The 24,278-nt window shown below is 51.6% G+C and overlaps 6 protein-coding genes across 6 annotated transcripts; 4 read left to right on the top strand and 2 right to left on the bottom strand.

Moving 5' to 3' along the window:
- Nucleotides 1–1,216: 1,216 nt before the first annotated feature.
- On the bottom strand, nucleotides 1,217–2,341 carry J4E88_002233 (uncharacterized protein; the record flags this gene model as incomplete). The annotated part of the gene is made up of 3 exons (XM_049395898.1): nucleotides 1,217–1,545; nucleotides 1,592–2,192; nucleotides 2,336–2,341. The coding sequence occupies 3 exons, from the start codon at nucleotides 2,339–2,341 to the stop codon at nucleotides 1,217–1,219; spliced, it is 936 nt and encodes a 311-aa protein (XP_049258302.1).
- Nucleotides 2,342–5,446: 3,105 nt separating this feature from the next.
- On the bottom strand, nucleotides 5,447–7,365 carry J4E88_002234 (uncharacterized protein; the record flags this gene model as incomplete). The annotated part of the gene is made up of 4 exons (XM_049395899.1): nucleotides 5,447–5,483; nucleotides 5,532–5,798; nucleotides 5,847–6,635; nucleotides 6,683–7,365. 4 exons carry the CDS (start codon nucleotides 7,363–7,365, stop codon nucleotides 5,447–5,449), a joined length of 1,776 nt encoding a protein of 591 aa, XP_049258303.1.
- A 912-nt stretch (nucleotides 7,366–8,277) lies between these two features.
- On the top strand, nucleotides 8,278–8,997 carry J4E88_002235 (uncharacterized protein; the record flags this gene model as incomplete). The annotated part of the gene is made up of 1 exon (XM_049395900.1): nucleotides 8,278–8,997. One exon carries the CDS (start codon nucleotides 8,278–8,280, stop codon nucleotides 8,995–8,997), a length of 720 nt encoding a protein of 239 aa, XP_049258304.1.
- Nucleotides 8,998–9,551: 554 nt separating this feature from the next.
- Nucleotides 9,552–10,376, top strand: J4E88_002236 (uncharacterized protein; the record flags this gene model as incomplete). Its single annotated transcript, XM_049395901.1, has 1 exon — nucleotides 9,552–10,376. One exon carries the CDS (start codon nucleotides 9,552–9,554, stop codon nucleotides 10,374–10,376), a length of 825 nt encoding a protein of 274 aa, XP_049258305.1.
- Nucleotides 10,377–11,736: 1,360 nt separating this feature from the next.
- J4E88_002237 (uncharacterized protein) lies at nucleotides 11,737–12,746 on the top strand (the record flags this gene model as incomplete). The annotated part of the gene is made up of 2 exons (XM_049395902.1): nucleotides 11,737–12,000; nucleotides 12,051–12,746. 2 exons carry the CDS (start codon nucleotides 11,737–11,739, stop codon nucleotides 12,744–12,746), a joined length of 960 nt encoding a protein of 319 aa, XP_049258306.1.
- Nucleotides 12,747–18,061: 5,315 nt separating this feature from the next.
- On the top strand, nucleotides 18,062–19,461 carry J4E88_002238 (uncharacterized protein; the record flags this gene model as incomplete). The annotated part of the gene is made up of 2 exons (XM_049395903.1): nucleotides 18,062–18,463; nucleotides 18,517–19,461. 2 exons carry the CDS (start codon nucleotides 18,062–18,064, stop codon nucleotides 19,459–19,461), a joined length of 1,347 nt encoding a protein of 448 aa, XP_049258307.1.
- Between the last annotated feature and the right edge of the window lie 4,817 nt (nucleotides 19,462–24,278).

Here is a 24,278-nt window from a genome sequence, read left to right on the forward strand (position 1 = left end):
ATTGATCTGGCGCTCTTCCTTCTTCTTAATGCAAGCAGTGTCGGTGGAGATGGATGACGATGAACGCTGAGTCAACGACGGCAGCGATAGCTTAGCTTCGGAAATATTGTGATAGTTGACAAGAGCGAGGCTTAACCCAAGACATTCTATAACCGGAAATGAGGTCTGGTTGTCTTATCGTTACGATGCGGGGCGGGATGACTGCTGCATAGATGTGCGAAGCGACCTGTAAGACTACCCTAAACAAGTAATGACCGCGCAACGATCGGACGCAAGCGAACAGCACGATGATGTCTCTCATCAGAAGTATGGGCTGTGACTCCTAGGTTGGGATGGCTGTACGCATATCACTACTATGATTGTGGTGGGGCCTATCACCGTAGATCGCCCGCTGTGTAACCCAACGACCCTAACCTTGTATAGTATTGGAACCCCAAGCATCTTGGCGTAGGGAGTAAGGGTAGACATGGCTCTCCTCCAGTGGTTTATCGCCCGCCTTGTTGCCAGTTCAAGCGTGGAGTACGGCGCATCTCGGGGCGGCTCTAGAATTTCCCCGCTGTCGGTAATGCAGTCGCTATCGATACCCCGGACGCGCTGATACCGCTTGTGGTGAAGAAGTCCCATGGCTTGCCTTTCTCTCGGGTACGGCTGTCTTAGTGCTTTGATGGCCTGATGCCAGGATGCAATTCGATTCGATGCACTATCTTGGGGTTGACGTCGGATCAGTTCGGTGGGTAGTCATGCAATGCGCGTGACTTTTGTTCAGTCCATGGATTGGCTTTGACAAGAGCGATCGAAGCCTAGGACCCTACTGTCATGATAATGTAGAATTGACTCTATTCTTAGAGTTCGTGATGTATTACGCCGCCACTCGTAGAGCTCTGAGGTCTCCACGCAAACATCAAGAATTGGTATCGAGGACATGACGTGGAAGGATCTAAGATGGCATACATCCCGGACGAATGAGCAGCCGCTGTAAAAGCCAGATACCCTGGCTGCTAGATCTTAGCGTGGGTGAAAGTGTCAATGGGTGTGGGAAGGGTGCAGGTAACGACTGGAGATTTGGCATTCTGCGCTAGTTGCACGGGCCATGGGCCCCACGAGATAACAATCCCAAGCGTTATCGCCCGGCCTCACGTTGCGACACAGGCCCATTGTTTCTCCACGACCAAGCGCTCCGTTAGGTGCTGTAATTATCGCTGGTGGATGCGCGAACTCACAAAACGATGCTGCAGTTCTCGCCCTTCAGGTACTCTTCCATGGACGTGTACTTCACGTCGATGCCCAGGTCCCACGGAAACACAACATCAGGAATGCCCCCTTCGAAGCCAAACTTGTCGAAATACTCGTACATGTCGGCAATTTCGGGACCGTATACGGGTCCCATCGCTTCTTCAATGGCCTCTCGAGGTATCTGCTTGAAGACGCATTTCACGTTGTTCACCTTCCCGAAGATGTCGCACCATTCACCAAGCGATATGAACGATCCAGCGCCGCTCAGAAGTGTTCCTGGTGGCAACTCAACGAGTGCCTTCGTGAAACGCCCTGGGGTTATCAGCAGGTGGCTATGTCGAAGACCAATGAAACTGACCAGTGTCTGCAACCGGATCGACCATGGGGATCTTCCTGTCTCCACTCATGGGTAGACTAAGAACAAAGGAGCCGTCTTCCTGCTTCTCTGGTCTCCAGTTACTTGCATAGGAGCCCAAGTGCAGCAAGCTCGTCTTGGCGGAAAGCTCCGGGTATGTCTCTTTCAGGTAATTCTCGGTTTCAGCCTTTGCATCGAAGTGCAAGTTCCACTTGATGGTACCGTTGCTCCATTTCCTGGCTTCAGAAAGCGTGGACAATACGAGACGGTCCAGAGTGCCGGCATAAGCCGCTGCTGCATCGATGATAGCCTTGGCTTGAGCAACTTCTCGGTCATATGCCACTTCGTTTGCTGTACGTTTCTGTTCGGCTGCAAGCTTATGTGTCGCAGGATCATTCAGGTGACCCCAGAAGTCAGTGTTGCCGAAGATGACATTTGCACCCTTGAACCCATTCTTTAGCGACTCTAAGTCATCGAGGTTGCCTGCTACGACTTCAACGCCTTTAGATGACAACTCCGTGGCGGACGCTTTGGAAGTATCGCGAGTGATGCCACGAACTTTCCACTCGGGCTCGTTCAGGAACGTGCGAGCAACTGACCCGCCCTATGCTTAGTTAGTGGCATGTTTATTTGAAGTATTTGTCGATATATTGGCGCATACCTGATTTCCGGTCACACCAATAACGGCAATTAACTTAGTCATGACTCTATGAAGCTGTTCCTGGGTCTATACTAATCAGAAGTAACTTCCATAGGAAAGATATGGATCCAGAGCTTTATAGCCTCTCAGGCCGCCATATGAAGCGTGAGATTCGCAGTCCTTGACCGGAAGATGACGAACGACTCGCTCCTGTTCCAGGCGTCCATTCGGGTTACAGACAACAGGCTATCAGATCGGTACAACAGCTCTGCTAAAATCTTACACACGCTGCGAACTAAGAGTAGTAAGCCAACAGCATCTGCAAGCATTAAGGAGAAGCGTTGGTTATTGGTCCTGGCTTACGACGTCATTGTACATTTGGGCTTTATGTTGCCGCCGGGCGTACGAAACCCCGCAATCCTTCAAGGCCTCCATCAGCAATCAATACAAATCTGCAGAGGCAGGTAAAGAGAGGGACGGACAAAATAATTACTCCTATAGGAAGTCAGTCACTGGTCCCAGGGGGTGGACCTCGGGAGGTGCATGGCCCACGCTAAGACCTATTAGGAAAGTCTCGGCATCCTTCAAGCATGTAGTCGAATGCAGGATTTCTTCTCACTATCGAAAGATATAGCAGTGAAAAGACCATTTCGCTTGCTAACTTGTACTCGAATAATGTCCTACAGCCACCCAAGCTGAACAGCTCATATACGCCACTCCTTGCGACAGAGCGGGCACAGCATTTCCTGTTCCATGTGAAGCATGAGCTCCAGTAAGCAAGACTTACCGTACACATGGCCAAATGGACACGGAGCGTGTACCGGACTGTCTCTTTTCCCATCCTCATCCTCCTCATCAAAGTTGCACCAACAGTGAGGGCATCGCATATCCTCTTTTGCAATTGAATCGACGTCAATCTCCGGAAGCGAGCAAACGAAGTCGCGTTTGGACTGCGCAAGCATCGGTCGTACGTGCGCAAACCATATCGGCTCGGATAATACTGGTATACGTACAAAGACATGGCATAATGGATGTTTCGCCGGGTCATCCACATGATTCCAGATGAGACCGAGGCAGTCCATCATATATTGAACGATCCAGCGATTTCGGAAGGCGATTTGTAACTCGGGTAGCCTAAGAGAAGTATCCATCTCCATACAAACCATAAATGGAGAGGTAGACGAGTAGTCAAGTAGCATGGACGTGTGCGCTACGTATTGATAGGGTGTTATACCCGCATTGTGCATCTCATCCAGCATGGCCGCTAGTTTGTGCATGCCTACACACCAGGCTTGCGGCAACGCGAATCGATCAGGAATTGGTCTGCCGACGGTAGGATGCGCGCTAGGGATAACTGAACGGAGCTCTATGTCCGCTTCATTCAACGTCTCTAGGAATGACCAATGCGAGAAGCTCATGCCTTTGTAATTGAGGTTGGGCTCTTCGTCTTCGATGGGGGCGACGCGGGTGATGAAGCTGTCTTTTAACATCAATTCTGGAAGGTTGGCTTGACACCAGCCCAGGGGACTGATGCCGACCCCGATCATCTCATCGAACATGTCTTCGGCTGTAGTACCAACCCAGGGTGGATGGTAGACAGCATCCTCTAAAAATGGACGCCCGGTATTGTGGAACAAACAATTGGTACGCACGCCTTGGAGGTAGGCGAATACGAATTCGTCAACAGTAAAAGACAAGATGGGAGCTTCCACAGCAGAGAGAGGGCCGGGCTTGCTAGAGGGAGTAATAGTGGGAACTACCGACTCTTGTTGCGTAGTGAATGTGTTTCCCATGGTTCGGTTTAACTTGGTTGTGAACTGATTGCCGCGCGCAATTGTGGTAGGGATAATTGTTCAGGAAAGCAATTACTTTGACACTGTTCAAGGTCGAGTAGGCCACAGGCCAAAAGCGCATTCACCGGTGAAGATCACCGTAAGGGCTTCGCCCTTGAGCCACACAGTGCTCCAAAATCACCTTCTTCACTTCTTCAATTCCGCCTTCCTCTGCGGGCTCTATATATACCTTCAGAAACACCTCGGTAAAGCGGTCACCACATCTCACTCCCAACCAGAATATCAGAATGTCATCAACCTCACCACAGCCATCTCCTTCCGCTAATGAGCCTGGTGCCGTTGTCTCGAGCACACAAGACGACCTCACCGGAGACATGCCTCCGACTACGACAGATGCTAGCCCAGCGCCAACGACATCCAACGGAGAAGAAGAGCCATCCCTAGAATCGCTAGAGAGCGAGCTCGACCAGAGCATGACACTCGTCCCATACGGCTCACCAGAGTCCACGTCAAACGGAGCTCATCCAGATGGACAAGGGCACGTCTTACCCGGCCTAGGCGGCGTGATAAACGAACCCCTTGCAGCGTTGTTCGGAAATGCACCATTCTTCGTCTACGGCTTCGCGAACGCCACGGGCGCGAATCTCCCGACTCTAGGTAATCTGAATTCGCATCAAGCTCTCGTTGTCCCTGCGACGACGTCTTCCCACCCTTTACCGACTTTAACGAGTTCTTTTGCGCAAGTTCACCACCATCACCACCATCACCATCACCATCAACATCAACATCTACATCACTATCTACATCAACCAGTTCAACTTGCCTTATCCGACTTATTCGCCGACCAACAGACCGAGGAGCAATACGAACAAGAACAGATCCAAGACGCTTTGGACTGGGAAATGGCAAACTCTGAAGCAATGTTTGGACCTATTCGCCATCAAACTCGAAAATCACGCGTGGAAGTCGCTATCGCTCTCGTCCAGACACTGGACGAAGTCGACATTGCCAGTATCGAACCTGACGACATGAAATGTCCGCTTTGCTGGCTTCCTTTTGGCAGCACCACGGACGAGGAGGGTCCAACGATTGCCACCTTCCTCGACGAGGAAGAGCGAGAAATCACGGAGCGCTTACATGCGAGCTATACTCTGCCCTTCTGTGAGAACAGGCCGGACAACGACCCTGTTAGAACTCCATGTGGGCATGTCTTCGGACGACAGTGCCTAATCGATAGCTTGGAGACGAATATGATCTGTCCCATGTGCAGATGTCGGGTTGATGGGAACGAGGGCGTGACCTCCCCCTACCACTCCGGCTTCGGCAATATATTTTCGTGGAACACGTTATCGTAGTATACGAATGGTGTAAATTTTGTTTCCTAGTTGATTTGTATATACGCTCGAGATGGGTGATGCCATCTTTCTAATGCGGCCGGCGCAGGGGATGTGCTTCAGTATTGCTACAGAATTGTTAGCGTCATCTTCAACATCACAAGGGCCATACTCACAATACATATTCGTCCAAGCTGACAAGGCTTGGCTCGCTGAAGATCAAATAGAAATACTTCAGAGTTTCCGCCATCCAAAAGCTTTCACATTCATCCAACTTGAGTGTCTCTTGCCCTTGTGGTATTGTGACGTCGGCGATGGCAGAATGAGCGAACTCTGCATGAGTGGCGTTGTTGATGGCCTCGAACATGCGCCAGGCAGTGTCTTGGAGGGTGGTGTCGCCGGTGATACGATAGAGGACGAATACTGATTCGATGGCTTCTGGGCTGTGACTGATGTTAGCTACGCATGTCAGAAGTGATGCGCATACTTACCGTAACAAGAATCGCGGGTCTCCAATCTTAGAGAAGCCCGGCTGCAGCCCTACCTCCTTGATGACGTCTTGAACGTCATAATGCTCCGCGTGGATGTTGTTGGAGTAAGAGTACCTGACAGAGGCATGCCATTTCTCCACATCCCACGCGCAATCTTCTTCTCCAAAGCACGGCATCATCCGGAAGGTTTCCGGCATGATACCCGTAGGCATAGTATCATAAGCCCAGGTGCACCCGTCCACTAACTTGCGAGCGACGTCTAGCTCATCCGTCCGATTGAAGATCTTTGCGCCCAAAGCAACCATGCCACCCGTAAAGCAAGCGAGGTGCTGGCCGTTGGGCTCGAGCTTGACAGTGCCTGAGGTGCTGATTCGCGCATCGCCAGAGACGAGGATGTTGTCACCCTGGGGTATCCTGGGCCGGAAGAACAAATGCTCTTTCGCTGGCTCGATGGCGCGCTCGTATAGCTTCCGGTATTGGTCTGTCAGACCCCCGAGGAGCAAGTGCTGCTTCGGCAAGTATTCGTACAGCGAATCGGTCATTCCACCCATTGTGAATGATCCGTCAACGTTGTATTCCTCCCTTCCTGGACTGACCAGTATTGGGAATAGCCCTGGTATCTTCGTCCGGTTCTGATGCTTTTCGAGCACGTCGGTGATCCTCGCTATCGCGTCGTAGTACTTCGCATCGCCAGTAAGCTGCGACAGGCGGGTGAATTCGAGTGATAGCGATCCTATCTCGGCGCTAAGAGCTTGCGTATCAGCCTCTTGGTGGCCATTTAGAGCAGCACTGATTTCTGTTAGTCTGTGTGGGTCGGTAGCATGGAGCAATCATACTTCTCCCAGTCCCATCGGGTGATGGGCATCCTGTTCGGGGTGTCAAAGGCGGCGTAGAGCATATCCCCCAACTCGGTCGCCTTGTGTAGTAGTGCATGGTGCTTCGCCTTGCTTAGATCGTATGCGCTTAGAAGACCCCCCAGGTAGCGGATCGTAGTCTCGAAGACGTTCAGACGCGCGACACCTGCAGTAGTGAAGTCAATCTTCTTGATGGCATGTACGGCCTCCTCAAATTCTTCTTCTAACCCTAGAATGATCAAAGTATCCAGGGTGTCAACTAGAGTTGCTCCCCGCTGCCCGAAGCCGTTCTTGAAGCCTCCTGTTACCGGAGTGACTTCATCCTGTAGCCACGCGTGGGTCTTATATCCTCCCCAGCTGTGTAAGAATGCCTTCTTTACAGCAGCTTGTCTATGCAATCTCTCCGCCTTGGTGTGTTCCGTCTCAATGCCAAATTCATGTTGGATTCTCGGGATGGCAACCGGGGCGCCAGTGGGGAGAGGAGCTAGCGATGATACCGGGTTTCGCACCGGTATGCTCTTCCATTGTACGGCGTGATCGATTCGGGTCGACGAGGTGAACGTCGGCAGGGGGAGTCCGTTTCGGGCGCTGAGTTGGCGAAAGGCAAGGATGACAAAGGTAGCGAATACAAATAGCACAGCAATGCGTCGGATAATGGGGCTCATAATGTCTATTGAGGGTATCTCAAACTAAAATGGAAGAAACGCGACTGCTGCGCCGCGGAACACAGGGCCAGCATCCGAGGATGCAAAAGAGCAATTGAATGGGACAAGAATGTGTTGAAAATACAGGAAACAAAAAAGACAGACGATATGCAATAGACACAGCGGAATGCGACCAGGTGGGATGAAAGAAGGAGCCCCGTGGTGATGCACATGCTAAAGATAGGCTGAAGTGCCGATCCTCCGACCCTGAGCTAGCGGCTCCGCGCGTCATCGTCAACCCATCCATGGATCACTACCACCACCGTTATCGATCTCGCAATGTCAAGGAGATATCTCAGGGAGCACTGCCTGACTGTTTAATTACTGGCGCGACTGCCGCGGACGGCTTCTTTGTCTCACGTGCAGTAGGCAGCAGTTGTTGATGCTTACTCAGGAGACCACGCGCGATGTGAGACTGCGAGACAGCCAGCCATCTTCATCGGTGTATCATACAACGGCGCTCCATTCACCGTGTGTAATGTGAAGTCTGCGTATCGCCATGTCAGCAAGGTTCCGGGAATTTTGCGTCGTTGAAAGCTATATGGGCCACGAGCTTCGCACCTTCTGCTTTCATCATCTCATCACTTCGCGCTAAGTTACCTCAAGAACAACAAACCTTACATTGACAGAATGTTTACACTCTTCGGAGATCGCGCCCCTTCATCGCCCCCAGATCCGGCCAAACTCCAGCTCCGACCCAACGAATGCCAAGTGCACAGCCTTTCTGACGGGCGCTCTCTTGGCTTCGCAACCTATGGATCTACGAACTCGTCGCACCCTGTCATCTTCCTTTTTCATGGCCTGCCAGGCTGTCGTTTGGTCGGAAGAAGCTGGGACAAGCTCTGCAGGGACATCGGCGCGCGTCTCATCGCCATGGATCGTCCAGGCTGTGGAGATTCGACGCTCGCGGACCGAAGTCTCGTTGACTGGCCTGCAGATGTTGTGAGCCTCGCAGACCATCTCAACATTGAGCGCTTCAGCGTGCTCGGTGCTAGCGGAGGCGGACCATACGCGTTGGCCTGCGCACGCTTCATTCCCCAAAAACGACTTCGGGCGGCGACTGTGGTGTGCGGTATTGGACCCATCGAGGCACTTCTAGACACTGTGCCCTATCTATCATGGCGGCTCATGGGTATAACTCCATGGCTGCTACGGCAAGGGGCCCTCCGTGTCTTCCTACCTCACATCCTCATTCGTCCCTACCTCACTAGGGACCCTTCCCGCCTCAAGCGTGTCCTCGAAGACCAAGCCAAGACTCCAGAAGAGAAAGAGCAATTTCGCGACAACAGCGGAGAGACCGATCTTGACGACGTTGTCGCATCATTACTTGAGGCCTTCAAGCAAGGCGCAGGCGGATGCATGCAGGATGGTGCTGCGCTTACGAGAGAATGGGGCTTTGATCTGAAGGACGTAGACAGCGAACGGGTCTTGCTAGTACATGGTGATCAAGATGCGCAGGCGCCGTTGAAGGTTGCGCAGTGGATCGATGAGAGATTGGGCGGCGGAAGACTGCGGACGCTCGAGGGCAAGACACATTTTACGATCTGGAAGGAGCATTCGGAGGAGATATTCCGACAAAGCGCTGAGGCGTAAGTATATCGGTGGATGAATGAGTGTTCGCAAGTTCCGCTGCAAGCGCTCTTCTCCAAGGCTTGGTACGGCTGGGCGTAATGCGCAGCCGGCTCATCTTCAAATTTCGCCCATGTCCGATTTCGTCACTCGGAGATGCGGGCTTCCAGTCGGCTTTATCAGGACAACATTCAACATCTCCTTCACCGTTAACATAGCCATGTAAGTCTTCCCTCAACTATAGCGATGTCAAGAATATATAAACACTCAAGCATCTCACCTCTTAGCTGCAACATACTGCATTACCCACTTACCACAACAACCATCCAAAACCCTACACAACGACCATGTATCTATCCATCTTCAGTCCTATGTTATTAGCAATAGCCTGGCTTGTTACTTTTGCATCATCCATGCCTTCCAAGGGTTTCTCGCCCGTATGGGAATCACTCGCCCCTATCCCTCTTTTCTCTCGTCAGGAACACTCCACAGTATTCCTCCCACCATCTACTATCGCAATTCTTGGCGGTATTATCCCATCCAATACATCCTTCCCACCCATAGACACTACCTCTCTGATGCAATTCTACTCAATCACGAACAACACCTGGACCACGAGAGCGAGCATGCCACGAGGCCTCAACCACGCCAATGCAGCCGTTGTGGACGGGAAGATATACGTCTTAGGTGGCCTGGCAGAGACGGACAACGAGACAACAAGGGTATGGGGCGCAGTACCAGACTCATGGATGTACGACCCTCTTACAGACGCATGGGAAACTATTCCAGGAATACCTACCGGCGAAGAAAGAGGAAGTGCCGCCGTCGGTACCTACCAGTCCAAGATCTATCTCGCTGCCGGTATGTCGGAGCTTGAACTTGTGGAACATGGCCGCCAGAACAGTGTCTCCGTTGTGTCCGTCTTCGATACCAAGACCAGAACATGGCTCGCCGTTCCAGAGGCTGCGAAGTATATCCCAGAAGCCCGAGATCACGCTGGTGCTGCAGTTGTGGGCTCAAAGATGTACGTCCTCGGTGGACGGGACAGCGGACAAGAAAATCTTCGCGACACGGTCTTCATCCTCGATCTTTGTGATCTGGAAGCCGGTTGGAAGACTAGCTCGACGCGCATGCCTACGGCTAGGGGTGGTGTCGCGGCTGGTGTTATCGGGAAGCACATCTACGTCTTCGGCGGTGAGGGCAATACGCTATCGGAGACCGGAGTCTTTAATCAGGTCGAGGTCTATGATACCGTGCGGGATCGATGGTCGAAGGCTGGAAAGATGAAGCTTCCTAGGCATGGCACGTATGCTGTCGGCGTGGAAGGGAAGGTGTACATACCTGGAGGCGGTGTAAGTCAAAGCGGCGCGCCAGTGTCTGCCTTCGACGTCTTCATTCCTTAGGGTGTATTCATGGCGCGATCTGGGGTCGACCTGGAACGAAGCGGTCAGAGTTGTGGTAAGATTTCTCGAGTCAACGTCAGCACCATTTTACTCGTTTGCAAGAGTTAGATTGGATATATGTAATCAGTCATTCGTTCGTAGCAATATTTTCCGCATCAAATCTGTCATACCGCAATGATGAGAAAAGAATACTACGTTGGTTGCCGTTGCTGTTCCCTCGCCCGTGCTTGCAAGCCTCATCTGCCGAGCCCTTTCCGCGCTCCAAGTATAGTGTTGAGATGACACTCTCGGTCTACGGTGTTGAACTCGTAATAGTAATCGGATAGCAACAAAGCCAAGGGTTGATGGAGGTAAGTAAGAGCTATGCCCTTAGTATCCCCGTCTGACATCCATAGACTCCCACTAGTTCTGTTTCGGCGGTGAGCGGTGAGATCTTCCAGATTCGGTAGATCCATGTCGGCCCGCATGACCACAGAGAATCAACAAACGGATGCTGTACACTCGCCATTGCGATAGAGTTCGATGGACGCCTTTGGCTTTGCGATGGATGCATGCGCGACGAAGATCTTTGCGGAGGGTGGTAGCCTGAAGAAGCAGGAGACAGATGGCCATAACGAGCTAGCGGCAGCTGATGTGACGCTAGGAGAGAAGCCTCGGAACATTTGACCACCACAAACATGATGCGCTTACCACTTGCACCTTGCACAACATTCACAGGTCGTTCCATTCAGCCTCCGACGTTTTGTTGGACCTTTTGAGGCTGTTGGAGCGAAGAGATCAGTTCTGGAACTGCTCGATATTATAGCGCGCCACGAACCCAGCCCTTGGACCTGGCATGTTTCACTCTGCCCGCGCCATAACGTGCGGATAGCCACACATGTGGGCGGATCAGGTATGGATGTGGCGCGTGTCAAACCCTAACTAATTTCGACCCGGTCGCTATCCGACAAAGTGCAGGCCTCTCCCTTGAGCCTCTACACGTGGAGCGCTTTCTCGTACGATCCACCACTCAGGCATCGCGGCAGACCTGCAAAACGTGAAACACCATCTGCACCCCTCACATTAGATTGCCTGGACATGCAGGCCTAGACACTTTTTGACCAATTCTCCGTACCGGCTTCTTCATGCACATACCGAGAATGTCGTTTCCACCATTCAGAATGCAGGTCAGCGCCGGACTGGCAATCTCACCTCTCCACGTCTAGTCCATGCCAAAGGTTTCGGGATGGTCCGCATTGGGAATCTTCAAGAGGTCTAAAAGTACCACCGGTAATATATAGGATGATGACCAGGCACTGTCTGTTTGTTTCATTCATCTATTGCTTCTTGTTTCCTCTTCCATTCGCTACCAATCGCCAGGATGCGTTACTCTATCGTCGCGTCGTTGCTCTCGGCTGCTACCGCCGTCTACGGCTATGCTGACCCCATGGCCTGTTCCGGTATTTGCAACAACGCTCACGACCCGGCCCTTATCCGTCGCGCCGATGGCACTTACTACCGTTTCTCTACGGGTGGTAAGATTGCTATTCACACCGCGCCTTCGATCACCGGTCCGTGGTCCTACAAGGGTGCCGCGATCCCCGCTGGTTCCAAGATCAACTTGGCTGGCAAAGACGATCTCTGGGTACGTTCTGTCAAGTATACGCTTACTAGAAGACGAGCTAACGAACTCAGGCTCCTGACGTGACCCTGGTCGGCGACACATACTACCTGTACTACACTGTATCGTCTTTCGGAGTCCAGAACTCCGCCATTGGTGTTGCTACTAGCAAGGACATGAACACCTGGACCGACCTTGGTGCCACTGGCATTCAGTCGAGCGCGGGAAAGAACTACAACGCCATTGATGGTGCGCTATACTGGGATGGATCCAAGTTCGTCATGGCCTTCGGCTCCTTCTGGAACGACCTCTTCGTCCAGAACATGGCCAACCCACCCGTCAAGACCAGCTCTTCCACTGTGACCAACATCGCCTTCAAGCCCGAGGGAGAGCACGCCCAGGAAGCTCCGTTCATTGCTCTGAACGGCAACTACCACTACCTATTCTTCTCCGTTGGCAAGTGCTGCGGCTTCGATGCCAACAGGCCTGCCGCGGGCCAGGAGTACAAGATCCAAGTCTGCAGGTCTACCAGCGCCACTGGTGGCTTCAAGGACAAGAACGGTGTCGACTGCACCAAGGGTGGCGGTACCACTGTGTTGGAGTCCCACGGCTTTGTCTACGGACCCGGTGGTCAGGGTGTCTACTACGATCCTAAGGAGGGCCCTGTACTATATTACCACTACGTCGACACCCGCATTGGTTACGGCGATGGCCAGAAGAAGTTCGGTATCAACAAGATCAACTGGTCCAGTGGATGGCCTGTTGTATAAGCACTTCTCGGAAGTGTGGGCACATGTCAGGCTCAGTGTCGGCTGCTTGCTCGTCCCTTTGGACGCCTTCATGTCTATACCTTTTTCTCTCTACACCTTTACATATACCTATTCTGTATATATTTGCACAATGCATACATATGTGCCAACATTATCGCGCTACTTGAAACGTTGTGCAGTTGCTTTTTTGGTTCAGACTGCGAGACAGCAGCTCACTATGGGAGGTTTTGGCAAAGCCGAGCCATTAGCACTCTTATTTAAATGGCTTTTCTGACAGCAGGACCAAGAAGTAGATGACTTTATTGGCGTTTGTTAGTATTGTGCTTGCACATTAGTCCGACTGCGTCGAAGGCATGAGGCTTGCGTCATCAACAGCCCAGCCACAGCCGAGCAGCCACAGCCACGCGTCCACAGCGACCTCCTAAAGCACTGCACGCACACTCGGCGTCATGCCGCAAGTTATCCACTGTTCTCTCCTCGCAAACCCTGTGTATTTTTAGATCCCACGATATACATATATCTCGTGCACCGAGGTTTATCTGCCTGGCCTCGGCAAAACCTGTCGCGATGCGCTCCATTACCACAACTCGGCATATTGCCAACCCGATCTGCAGGATCGACATACGCGTACGCATGGACTGAATTTCTCTTCAGTCATACCAAGAACTCGCACGCGCTTTCCGAAGAGCGCGTCGCGATGCCACTCGATAAACCCACGCATTTCAACCAACCCCAAATTTTCCACAGCTTCCGATACCGGCCGCTGGACCCCTCCGAGGGTGAGGATATTCGCCTCTTGTGTCTCTACCCCGGCGAATTTCACGATCCTATCCGATGCGATCTCCTCCACACGAACCTGGATGATGACATCGAATACGAGGCCCTTTCCTACACGTGGGCGTCCGAAGATGGAGACGCTAGCTTGTCACAACGGATTCATTGCGCTTACTTTGGAGAGGAACACACCTCGATTCTGCCAGTAACTCTGAGCTGCGCGTCTGCGTTGCGCAGGCTAAGATCTACCTCGCAAGAAAGAATGCTATGGGTCGATGCACTCGCTATTGATCAAAGCAACATGCAAGAGCGAAACCAGCAGGTCTCAATCATGGCAAGGATATACTCAGGCGCTTCGCAAGTTTTGGTCTACCTAGGAGAAGAAGACCTAGGATTCGGTAATCGCAATCTATGGCTAGATACCGAGAGACGACAAGTTGCGCTACAAAAGCTATTTGCCAAGAGATGGGCCTCACGGGTATGGGTGATTCAAGAAGCAGCGCTGGCGCAAAAATTAGTGATGGTTACGGGCAACACATCATGTCCTATGGATACTAATCTAATGAGCCGCATCCGGGGAAGAGCCAAAATATCTGGGTTGCAGATACCCGGTCCGCTAGCTTGGGACCCACTAGTCAGTGCGCCAACGAGAGACCTACTCACGATGCTGCATATGACACGCAATTGTTCCTCGACAGATCCGAGGGACAAGATATATGGTCTTTTGGGCTTGGTCGGCGAGCGCTTGCAGAGTTTGGTACCGATCGACTACTCACAAAGCGTGGATGAGGTTATGACACGCGCGGCGGCCGCAATCATCATCTGCAGAGAAGACTTCGAGATATTAACATACGCGTCGCATAGAGCGAGTCCTACGCGTCATCACTTACCGACTTGGGTACCAGACTGGACTGAGTCGACAGGCCATATTACCATACGTCCTCAATTCCAAAGCTCGAAGATAGGGCCCTGGAAATCGTTGGAGAAGTTGATGTGGAACCGGCCTGGAGCTGCTCAGACTCGCGAGATAGACTGGGAATCAGTGGTTGATATACCCGCCAGCTGGCCGGCCAGTATCTACTCAAGACCGTCTATTGAAGTTCGTGCACACTGCCTTGCAACCATAGACAGCACTACCATGCAAGGGGACAACGATGCTCATCGATGTCAAGGCGCTCGGGATTTTGGTTTCGGCTTGAAGAATCTGATGGATAGTGACGCTGCACCGCGCGGTTTTGATATGCAGTCGTGGCCTACACGTTATAGATGGCTCTTCGATCCCCACTTCACTCGCCTCAACCAGCCCCAATCTCGTACAACAAGCGCCGGGGATCTCCATCAGATTGGACTACAACAGTTCTGCGCCGAGCTCCAATCGCTTAGCATAGACAAACGCATCTTTCGAGCTGGATACCTCCCGGCAGTGACGAATCACGACTTCGAGGTGGGCGATACTGTATGGGCGATTGATGGTTGCACAGTTCCGCTTATTCTCAGGGCTGAGTCTAACGTGCAGCGTAGAATGGCTGGTCGTCGCAGTTTCGTCATCGTGGGTGACTGCCACCTGTTTGCTTTGTCGCATCTCGATTGTTGGACGACAGCGGGAACTGGACTTGATCAACGATGGGATTTTGATCCTTTTCGCCATATGGATGCAATGGGCACGCAGATGATCAATATATATTGATGGCTCTGTTACTGGGTTCGTCATGAGGCTGAGTCTCAGCCTGATGTGGCTGTGGTAACCACTGATTGGTCAAGCACAGCCGGCGCAATGCATGCACCATGCCACAACCCGGAACTCAGGGTCACCTAAGCGCGTGTTCTCTTATAAGACTCGGGTTCCTTAGGTCGCCATTTCCTCAGATCACTTACAAGTTTGAATGCGCGCGCGACCGACCCCGCACAACGCAACGTACCAGATTACAACAACATGTCGGAGTCATCGTGCAAACATCTAGATGTACGCAAATTTGACGGATTGAGGTGCTGCCTCGGTTGTGGCGAAGCTGTATTCGAGGGCTTGTCTTCAGTAGCCCTCAGTCGCATGACCATCACTACAGCCCCTTACAAATACGAAAGGTTGAACTATGAACTCGGGCGCGAAATTCGACTCATAATCCTCCTTTCAGGCCACTCTGAGGATCCACTTCGATGCGACATTGTTCATGTCAATCTGGATGATGATCCTGTATATGACGCTGTATCCTATACGTGGGCCACTGAGGACGGAGACGCGTCTCTCTGCAAGGCTGTTCGATGCGTACGAGGTGGCCTTATTGCAGTTACTGCAAACTGTCATGCTGTTCTTCTTCAAATGAGACGGCCTGGTGGTACACGGAAATTATGGGTTGACGCTATCTGTACGTAATGCTACCCCTTCCAAATGTAGATCAGATCTTGCTGACACAAAAGGCGATTATAGGCATCGACCAGACGAACATAGACGAACGCAGCCATCAGGTCGGATTCATGGACTTGATCTACTCCAATGCTCGGAGTGTTCATGTCTGCATTCAGGACTCTCTACCAGCAAACTTTTCCCCGGACTATCACCAACTGTTTCACTGGCTAACCAGCAGTGGAAGTAGAAAGTATGCAGACGCTGACACATCACTATGCGTCAACCTGCAGCACCTTCTATCACTGAGATACTTCGACCGAGCCTGGGTGATCCAAGAAGTAGCTTTGGCGCGAGTCGTATACCTCCACGTGAACGACCATGTTCACCCCCTCAAATCAATTCCCATGCGTCGCTTAGAGTATCTTTGCCAAAAAGAAAACTTCAAGCTTCCCCCTGTTCTCGGATGGTCTGGATATCAGAAGACTGAAGCTGGAATCATCGCATGTCTACGCGCAGGCATGAGGTCCAAGGCCACTGATGTGCGCGATCAAGTTTACGCAGTCCTAAGCTTATTAGAGCCCCAAGCTAGGACCCTCATACCCGTGGATTATTCTTTGGGTATCAATTCGGTGTACGCACATGTGGTTGTTGCCATCATTGTGGTGTGTCGCAAACTCGATATACTATCATACGCTACCATAGCGTCTAGACCTGGCGAATATCAGAGTTTAGATGGACGGCGAGGCTCATCTCTGCGAATTTGTGATTTACAAGCTTTCCTGGAAATGCCAACGGTCACTAGTCCAACCCGGACCGCTCCTCTTAGTTTACCCCGGTTCGAAGGTCCCTATACTGCACCTTGGCGTGTGGATGTCGACGTCAAAGTGTGCATGCCATCAGAATATAAGGATACCTCCGAGCACAGAGACAAATCGTGCGTAATCAGAACGCCCTCTGCGAGTTTGTCTGGTTTACTACCACGTTTTCACGTACGGGCGCATTATATCGATCGCTTGCTTGAAAGAGATATCGTGCTCCCTGTTCAGAGTCGCCAACATCGGCGCGAAATTGATTGGGAGATGGACGCCAATGGGGAGATGAAGGAACTTGATCAGGACATACACTGGCTCGATGGGCAATCGAATATCCGGCGAATCTCCTACGCTCTCTTCGAGAAGTTCGCCCGCTACTTCAAAGTAAAGGAAGGGACGCCACGTGATACAGACGCTTTCCTTTCAAGTCTGGGCTATGACGTGCGGAGGTTCGTTGTCTCATCTACATGTCTTACCGTTGATGACATTGAGCGGAAGCATCCACACGTCGCAGCTGCAGATATGTTGAAGTTCTTCGAGGCCTGCAAAACCTTACAGGAAGGCCACCCTGCTTTCTTCAGTCACTTCAGCGTTGGTATTGCCAGCTTTGACCGAAGAGATTCTGGGATTCTTCAACCTGGAGACGAAATCTTCGCAATCGACGGTGCACGCACTCCCTTCATACTGCGTAACACTGGCAACTTCTCGTATAGGGTAGTGAGCGAGTGTTATCTTTGGGCTGCAATGGAGCTCGATTGCTGGAACCCAGGCAGTAAGAAGGGGCGATGGGGTCCAGGTGTCGTAAGACCTACTATCGAGCAGACGCGAATGATTGAGATTTGCTAGTCGATCGAACGTATCGACCACTCAGTTCATTATCGTGCACACTGGCTATTATGTGTTTCGAATACAGATGATAGGTGGTACAAGCCGACGAAATTCCAGGATTGTGCTTTATGGTTGCATGGTGCATGCTCTCCACCAAACTTCACGATGCGAAAGTTGGGTGAGATGGCGCAACGCAGCGCATCACAAAGATCACAAGCACCAGGTATCACGATGTCCGCTGTCTCGTCGGCGACTGGATCTGTACGACCGGAAAAGCGGCTTCGCGTAGCGGATACGGTTGAAACGATGGTTCACCCCACTTGTTTTCGCTAGCGACTCCATCAAGTCGACACCACCGATCGTGGGAACCTGGCGTTTATGATACATCCTCCCTGCCCGGGCAGATGCGACCGCTCGCGGGGTGTTGAGCTCGCACGTACAAATGACGTATACATGATGTTCAACTCTACACTGCGCCCTCAAACTGGAGTTCACCTTTCCTCTCGTGACCAGCTTGTCGTTGAGTAACTCTTATCTCTATATTCTACCATTCCATTATGTCGCATCAAGAAAACACCAACAACGTTCCTGACGAACACCGTGTGCATAGGACCGGCTCCTGGCTTCCGGCAGACCACCGCGTCCACAAGAAATGGTTGGCGGGCATTATCGAGCGCGTGGAAAACAACCCTCAAGAGCTGCATCCCGTCTTGCGAGAGTTCAAAGACATGATCGAAAACAACACACGCATCTACTTGTTGATCAACTCCATGTTTGAAGAAATACCTACGAAGAAGCCGTATAAGAACGATCCCGTGGGCCACAAGCAGGTCCGCGATTACCATCATATGCTGGAGCTGTTCAATCATATTCTTGCAACGGCGCCTGAATGGAGTGATCACGAGTACTCTGTTGGGATGGTAGGAACGCCGCTCAATGCTATCTTGGACTGGCCGATGGTATGCATCTGCAACAAACCCCGCATGGAACATCTGTTGACCGTAGTACGTAGGGCACGCCATCTGGCTTTGCGTTTTTCCTGGATCCAGAAGTCAACAAGATGCTCAAAAAGGTTCTCAATGCATGGGCAGAGTTTCTCGCGTCGCCGGCGTCAGCATACGTGCTTAGTGACAATAAGATCGGCTGGCTCAGCGATCACGGCACTCACGATCTCGCATTGACAGCCAACGTTGGTCAAACGTCTTACGCTTTCGAAGAGTTCTTCCGCTGCGATCCGTCTAAGAAGCACCATGGGTACAAGTCCTGGGATGACTTCTTCACGCGCCATTTCCACGAAGACAAGCGGCCCGTCGCCAGTCCTGACGACGACAGCGTCATTGCCAATGCTTGTGAGTCGAAGCCCTATAAGGTAGGGCGTAACATCTCCAAGCGCGACCGCTTCTGGATGAAGGGCCAACCTTATTCGCTCATGGACATGCTTGCGATGGACCCACTGCACGAGCAGTTCATTGGCGGCACTATCTACCAAGCCTTCCTTTCTGCGCTAAGCTACCACCGCTGGCACGCGCCTGTCAGCGGTAAGGTCGTCAAGTCGTACCTCGTTGAAGGCACTTACTTCTCCGAACCACTCTTCGAAGGTCTTGGTGACCCCTCCGCTGGGGGCAATATCGACGAGGGCGGCGAGAAGACAGGTCAGGGTTACCTTACCGCAACAGCTACGCGGGCTATCATCTTCTTTGAAGCTGATAACAAGGATCTCGGCTTGGTGTGCTTCATGGGCATTGGAATGACTGAGGTTTCGACGTGCGAGACTACTGTCAAGGAAGGCCAACACGTAAAGAAGGGCGATGAGATTGGCATGTTTCACTATGGTGGAAGTACACACTGTGTTATCTTCATGAAGGGTGTGGAGCTGGAAGGATTTCCGGATCCACAGAACGCTGAGCACAACGTGCCTGTGAGAGCAAAACTCGCGACTTTGAAGAAGACTACATAAATGTATTGGCAACCATCAGCAACGCGGATTATCCTATACAACCCTGACAAGATCGCCACAACGAGAAGCGACAGGGGAAGTCCGGCGCCTCCCATACTCTTCATCTCGCATCTCCCCTCTCAATTCAACAGCCATTATCTATCGCAGCTTCATTATCAAATATGCGACTAGATGTCATCGTTTCATTGCGATAAAACCAGAGATATCGCGATAGCGATACCCAGTGCAAGCCTCCAGGCCTAGAATCCTAGCAGATGTGAAGCCTACGCGCAGATTGACATCTGGGCATGTCCATACAGTCAGCCGCACACGTCCTCACAACTAATCTCAGCAACGACTTGGCACTTGAGCGACTCAAAAACACTGAGTTTGCTGGGAACTGAAATCCCCGACGCGGAAAGATCGCCTCTTCAACAGTAGCGTTGCATATGTGACATCTGCAACATGGTCCACAACCAGCTCTTCTTTCCCTTACATATACAAAGTAATGAAAGCTGATTCGATCCAACGATATCGACGTTGCTGCTTTCCAGAAGCACCTTTCATATACCCGTAGTTTGGTGCAATTAAACGGGCTGTTCAAGTTCCACGAAATGCTTTCGGCAATAGGCTTTTGAATCTCCAGGGAACTGGACACGTTTTATCCTTGGGGTGTAACTTCGTATCCAATCGATGAACGTCCAAGTCGAACAGTCTTTCAATGAGACAGGTACTGGTGAAATATCATTGCTCCCTAAGTCCAAACGAACCGGGAGGGTTTGATTGGCGATATCTTTCATCATCGAGGGCAGATGAGCAGGAAGGCGCCAAACACAAGAAGACATATTCGTTAAGACTTCCTCGTCCTGAATATCGTGCTCCTCGTAGTCTGCCATGGCAGCGGGTAGGCTGGCTCTCAACGTAGCAGCATTGATAATGCTATTCCATATGTGAGCGGCTTTGTCAGACCGAGCTTCAATTTCGACAACGAAGGATACTGATGGCATGCCCTGGGATGGTAGAGCCGCCAGACGGATCAGCCATTCGAGTACAACGCGCATGTGATCGTGTAAACGGCACCATGTGACAGATTTTGGCGGGCGTGTGACTGCTTCCGACTTAGCCCAGCAAGAAGGGACAATGTTGGTGTATAATCCTGCGTGCATACGGATGTGTAGCTTGGAATTTTCCAAGCAGAAAGGAATGAGGCCCTCGGCGTGAGCTTCTGGGTTACTGATGCCTCGAGCTTCTTCTTGGAGATTGATGAAACGGATGTTCTTACAGATATCAGTCTGGAGCCTGCTGAGTGCATCGATACAGATCGCTGTCGCTGAAAAATAGAGCTTGACGTGTCCATATTCTCCAGTCCAGTTCCATTGGCCTGGCGTAACCGGCGCTAACAACTGCTCAAGGACTTGTAGTTCTTGGATAGTGGGTATATGCCACGGGCTTGGGCGCCAGTTTAGAACTTGTCGGTGTGTTCCTTCCAGAAACGGACAGCGCCCTTGGTATTGGTAGTGCTTCGGTAAGGTAAAAGCTTTGCCTGCGAGCGTGTCAAAATTTGGAAGTGAAGCGACCTGGTCCAGAGTGTATTGCACAGCATCGCAAAATGACGTCGTGAAGACATCTTGGACCATTGCATCGGGTTGACGCATATGATAGAAGTCTCGGCCGCTTTGTATAGCTCGGAAGGCAGACTTGTAAACACTGCTTAGGTACGGAAATGCTTGCACGACATTAGCGAGGATATCGTCCGTGACGAGCTCTGCAACGTAATGCAGCATGACTAGCTTAGTCCATCGAGCGGAATACAGGAGGTTTTCGAGTCGTGATGCTCTGGAGCGCAGTCCGCGGAAGTCATCCTCTCCTGATTCGTCGCAGCTTGACGTGAACGTAATAGTGTTGAAGCGAAGGGGAAGGCCTCGCATCTCCTTCGCGATTGCCTTGCATGTGTAGCTCAACTCCAAACCTCTTCCGTTTACGAAGCGTAGGCTGCGCGACGGAAAGTCGTAGAAAAGTCCGTCGTCTTCATGCGAATAGTAGGCGTAAATCTCGTCGCGGATTTCCCTTGGTATTCGAAATAGTGGCGACGTACGTTGTTCAAGCATGTTGTTGAGGATAACTAGGATCGGTAAGCCGGTTGTTTTGTAGGTTTGTATGAAGCGACTGTAGGTGCTGAGTGACGCGGGGCTTCAAATAGAACTTGCGCGTAGGCGCTACAACAGGCAGCCTTCGTCATGTGACTTCCCACCGAGCCATTGGAACCATGTTCTCGAGTGGTCACACAGGCGGGGTCCGTACTATTGACAACGTACCATGGTACTGGAGATTAGCGAATCTCATGAGCAATCACTGCATGGCAATGGTCGCACAGAGGTGGAGTTACACGCATGTACGAAGATATGTGGAGGATGTAAATTAGAGTACTGAAATTACTCAACTTAGTCACTAGCTACTCTGAAACGCGCAAACATTGACCGTCCATTCACCATAAGGATGTTACGATCCGTGGTTTCTGCAACTCCGAGGAAGCTCCTTCCAAAACTTTCGGGAGTATGCTTGCGCATCGCCAGGGAACGAAACTTCGTCCCTCACCGCGTCGTAGACTCGAAACCAGTCCATAAGTGACCACGTAGCATATGGGTTTGCATAAATCCATCGCTTAGAGCGCTCGATAGCAGGAATCTCGAGCCGAATTATGGACTCATCCTTGATGATGTCTTCGACCATAGATGAGAGCTCTGTCGGCAGTGTCCATAAGTATTTGTACAGATCGGTCGTACCCCTTGACTGAAGATAATCATCATTTTCAATCTCTTCTGGGACGTGAATTCTTGTAGCTGCAGCTCTGGAAACATATTGCCATATATAGGTACCTTGTTCAGAACGAGCGTCAAGAACAACGGTGAAAGACTTCTTCGGCATCCCGAGTTTGGTCAAAGCAGTCGTACGAATCATCCAATCTACCAGAATGCGAATGTAAGCGTACACATGAGTCCGCGTATCCGGATCGGGATTGGTCGTCAGCCGCCCCGGGAGGTACCAGAAAGCTGGGGCAAGCATAGTAGAAAAGCTTGCTTGCATCTCGAATTGCAGCTTGCCGTTCTCTGTGCAGTATTTTATGAGGCCTTCAGCATGGACCTCTGGGTTACCAACACTTTTACAGTCTTCTTGGAGTATGATGGAGCGCAGCTGTTTCCGAGTGCTGGGGGCGAGCCTGCTGAGCGCGGCGATACATATCGCGGTTGCCGAAAAATAGAAATTGATACCTAGATGACTTTTCTCGCAATCGACCTTTCTGCATGGGGCAACAGTCAACAGTTCTTCCATAGGGGAAAGGTCGTCATGAGTGGGGATCAGCCATAAGTCAGGCCGCCAGCCGAGAACTTGTTGATGCGATCCTTGAATAAAAGGTGGCTCGCGCCAATAGTAGTAATCCGGCAGTTCGCACGCCTTGGAGATGAGTTCTTGAAATTTGGGATGAGTCGAAGAAAGGTCCAGAGCGTACTGTACTGCGTCGCAGAAGGATGCAGTGAAGCTTTCTCGTGGTAAACGACATGACATCCCTATGCTTGTGAGTTCAGAGGCTGGTCGAGTTGTGTGAAGAAATGCCCGAAAAACGCTGCGGACTGCTGGATATGTTTCCGTGACCTTTGCGATGACTTCTTCAGTTACGCACTCGGCGGCGTAACCAAGCATGATCATCTTGGTCCATCGAGCTACCCACAGTAGATGCTCGAATCTCCCTGCTAGTGAACGCCGCCGACAAATGCTGTCCTCATCGATCTCCGAGCAACAAGGAACGAACGTGACGACATTCACCTGTAGATGGATACCCTTCATCTCATTAGCTACCATCTTGCAAGTACGAGGCAGATTGAGCTCTTTGCCACTGGCATACTGCAGCGTCTTGGAAGTGTAGTCGTATTCCAAGCCTTCTTCATCATAAGAGTAGTACTCGTAGATTTGATCGCGCAGCTCGCGAGGCAGGCGGCAGAGAGGTGATTGTTGCTGGTCGGCAGGTTCCGAAAGGTTGGGAGCGGATGTGGGGTCGGATGTTACGGTCGTCATGGCGGTTGTCTTGGTCTGAAATGAGTGAGGATGGATTCGAAGACGTTCAAACTTCCAATAAGATGAAATCGTGTGAGAATTAGTATTTCGTCAAAGCCGGGCACCTGCGACTTTTGTATGAGTAGGGTCGAAGGCAGCAGCACATCACCTGACGAAGCTAACGGACCCTCGACCGAGAAATGCGACCATTTCGTACAACAATTTGGTTCTTTCCACAGAAGCACCATTATCGCCTATGCTAGATCCACAGTATGAGTAAGGATCGTCGAATGAATCCAGTGGGTAGCTGAGCCGCGGACAGTACGGTAGGCCTGGAGGCACTGGATACGGGATGATGCGCGATCTTCTTAGATGCGTGGTAATGCATAGATGCTACATAGATGCAAAATGAGTATGCATCATCAGCTATGGCTAGCATTGAACACGTTCCGGGCATAATAAGGATATGAGAGTCTTTACGTTGTGGAGTCCAGAAGACCATCTCCCAACTCAGCGCGACTTCCCCAACCCACTAGCGCCTTGGCACACATTTTCCGCCGCAACACCATCACCGTCATCACCAACCCATCGCGATAGACGCACGCCGCCCACAACCCGCCATCGCACATCTCCCTCCCGCCACACGTGGCCCCTTCCCACCCCCAAAGCCAACGCAATGCTATCCCGCGCCCTGACCCTGCCCATCCGGCGGCCGTCCACCTTCCAAACCCTGCGCAGCACCCTCCGCACACGCACCCAACACATCCACACCCCAACATGTTCCTGCG

Source organism: Alternaria novae-zelandiae (genome assembly GCF_023758075.1).
Source record: "Alternaria novae-zelandiae strain BMP 2774 chromosome Unknown scaffold_3, whole genome shotgun sequence".
In the NCBI taxonomy this organism is placed as follows: domain Eukaryota; kingdom Fungi; phylum Ascomycota; class Dothideomycetes; order Pleosporales; family Pleosporaceae; genus Alternaria; species Alternaria novae-zelandiae.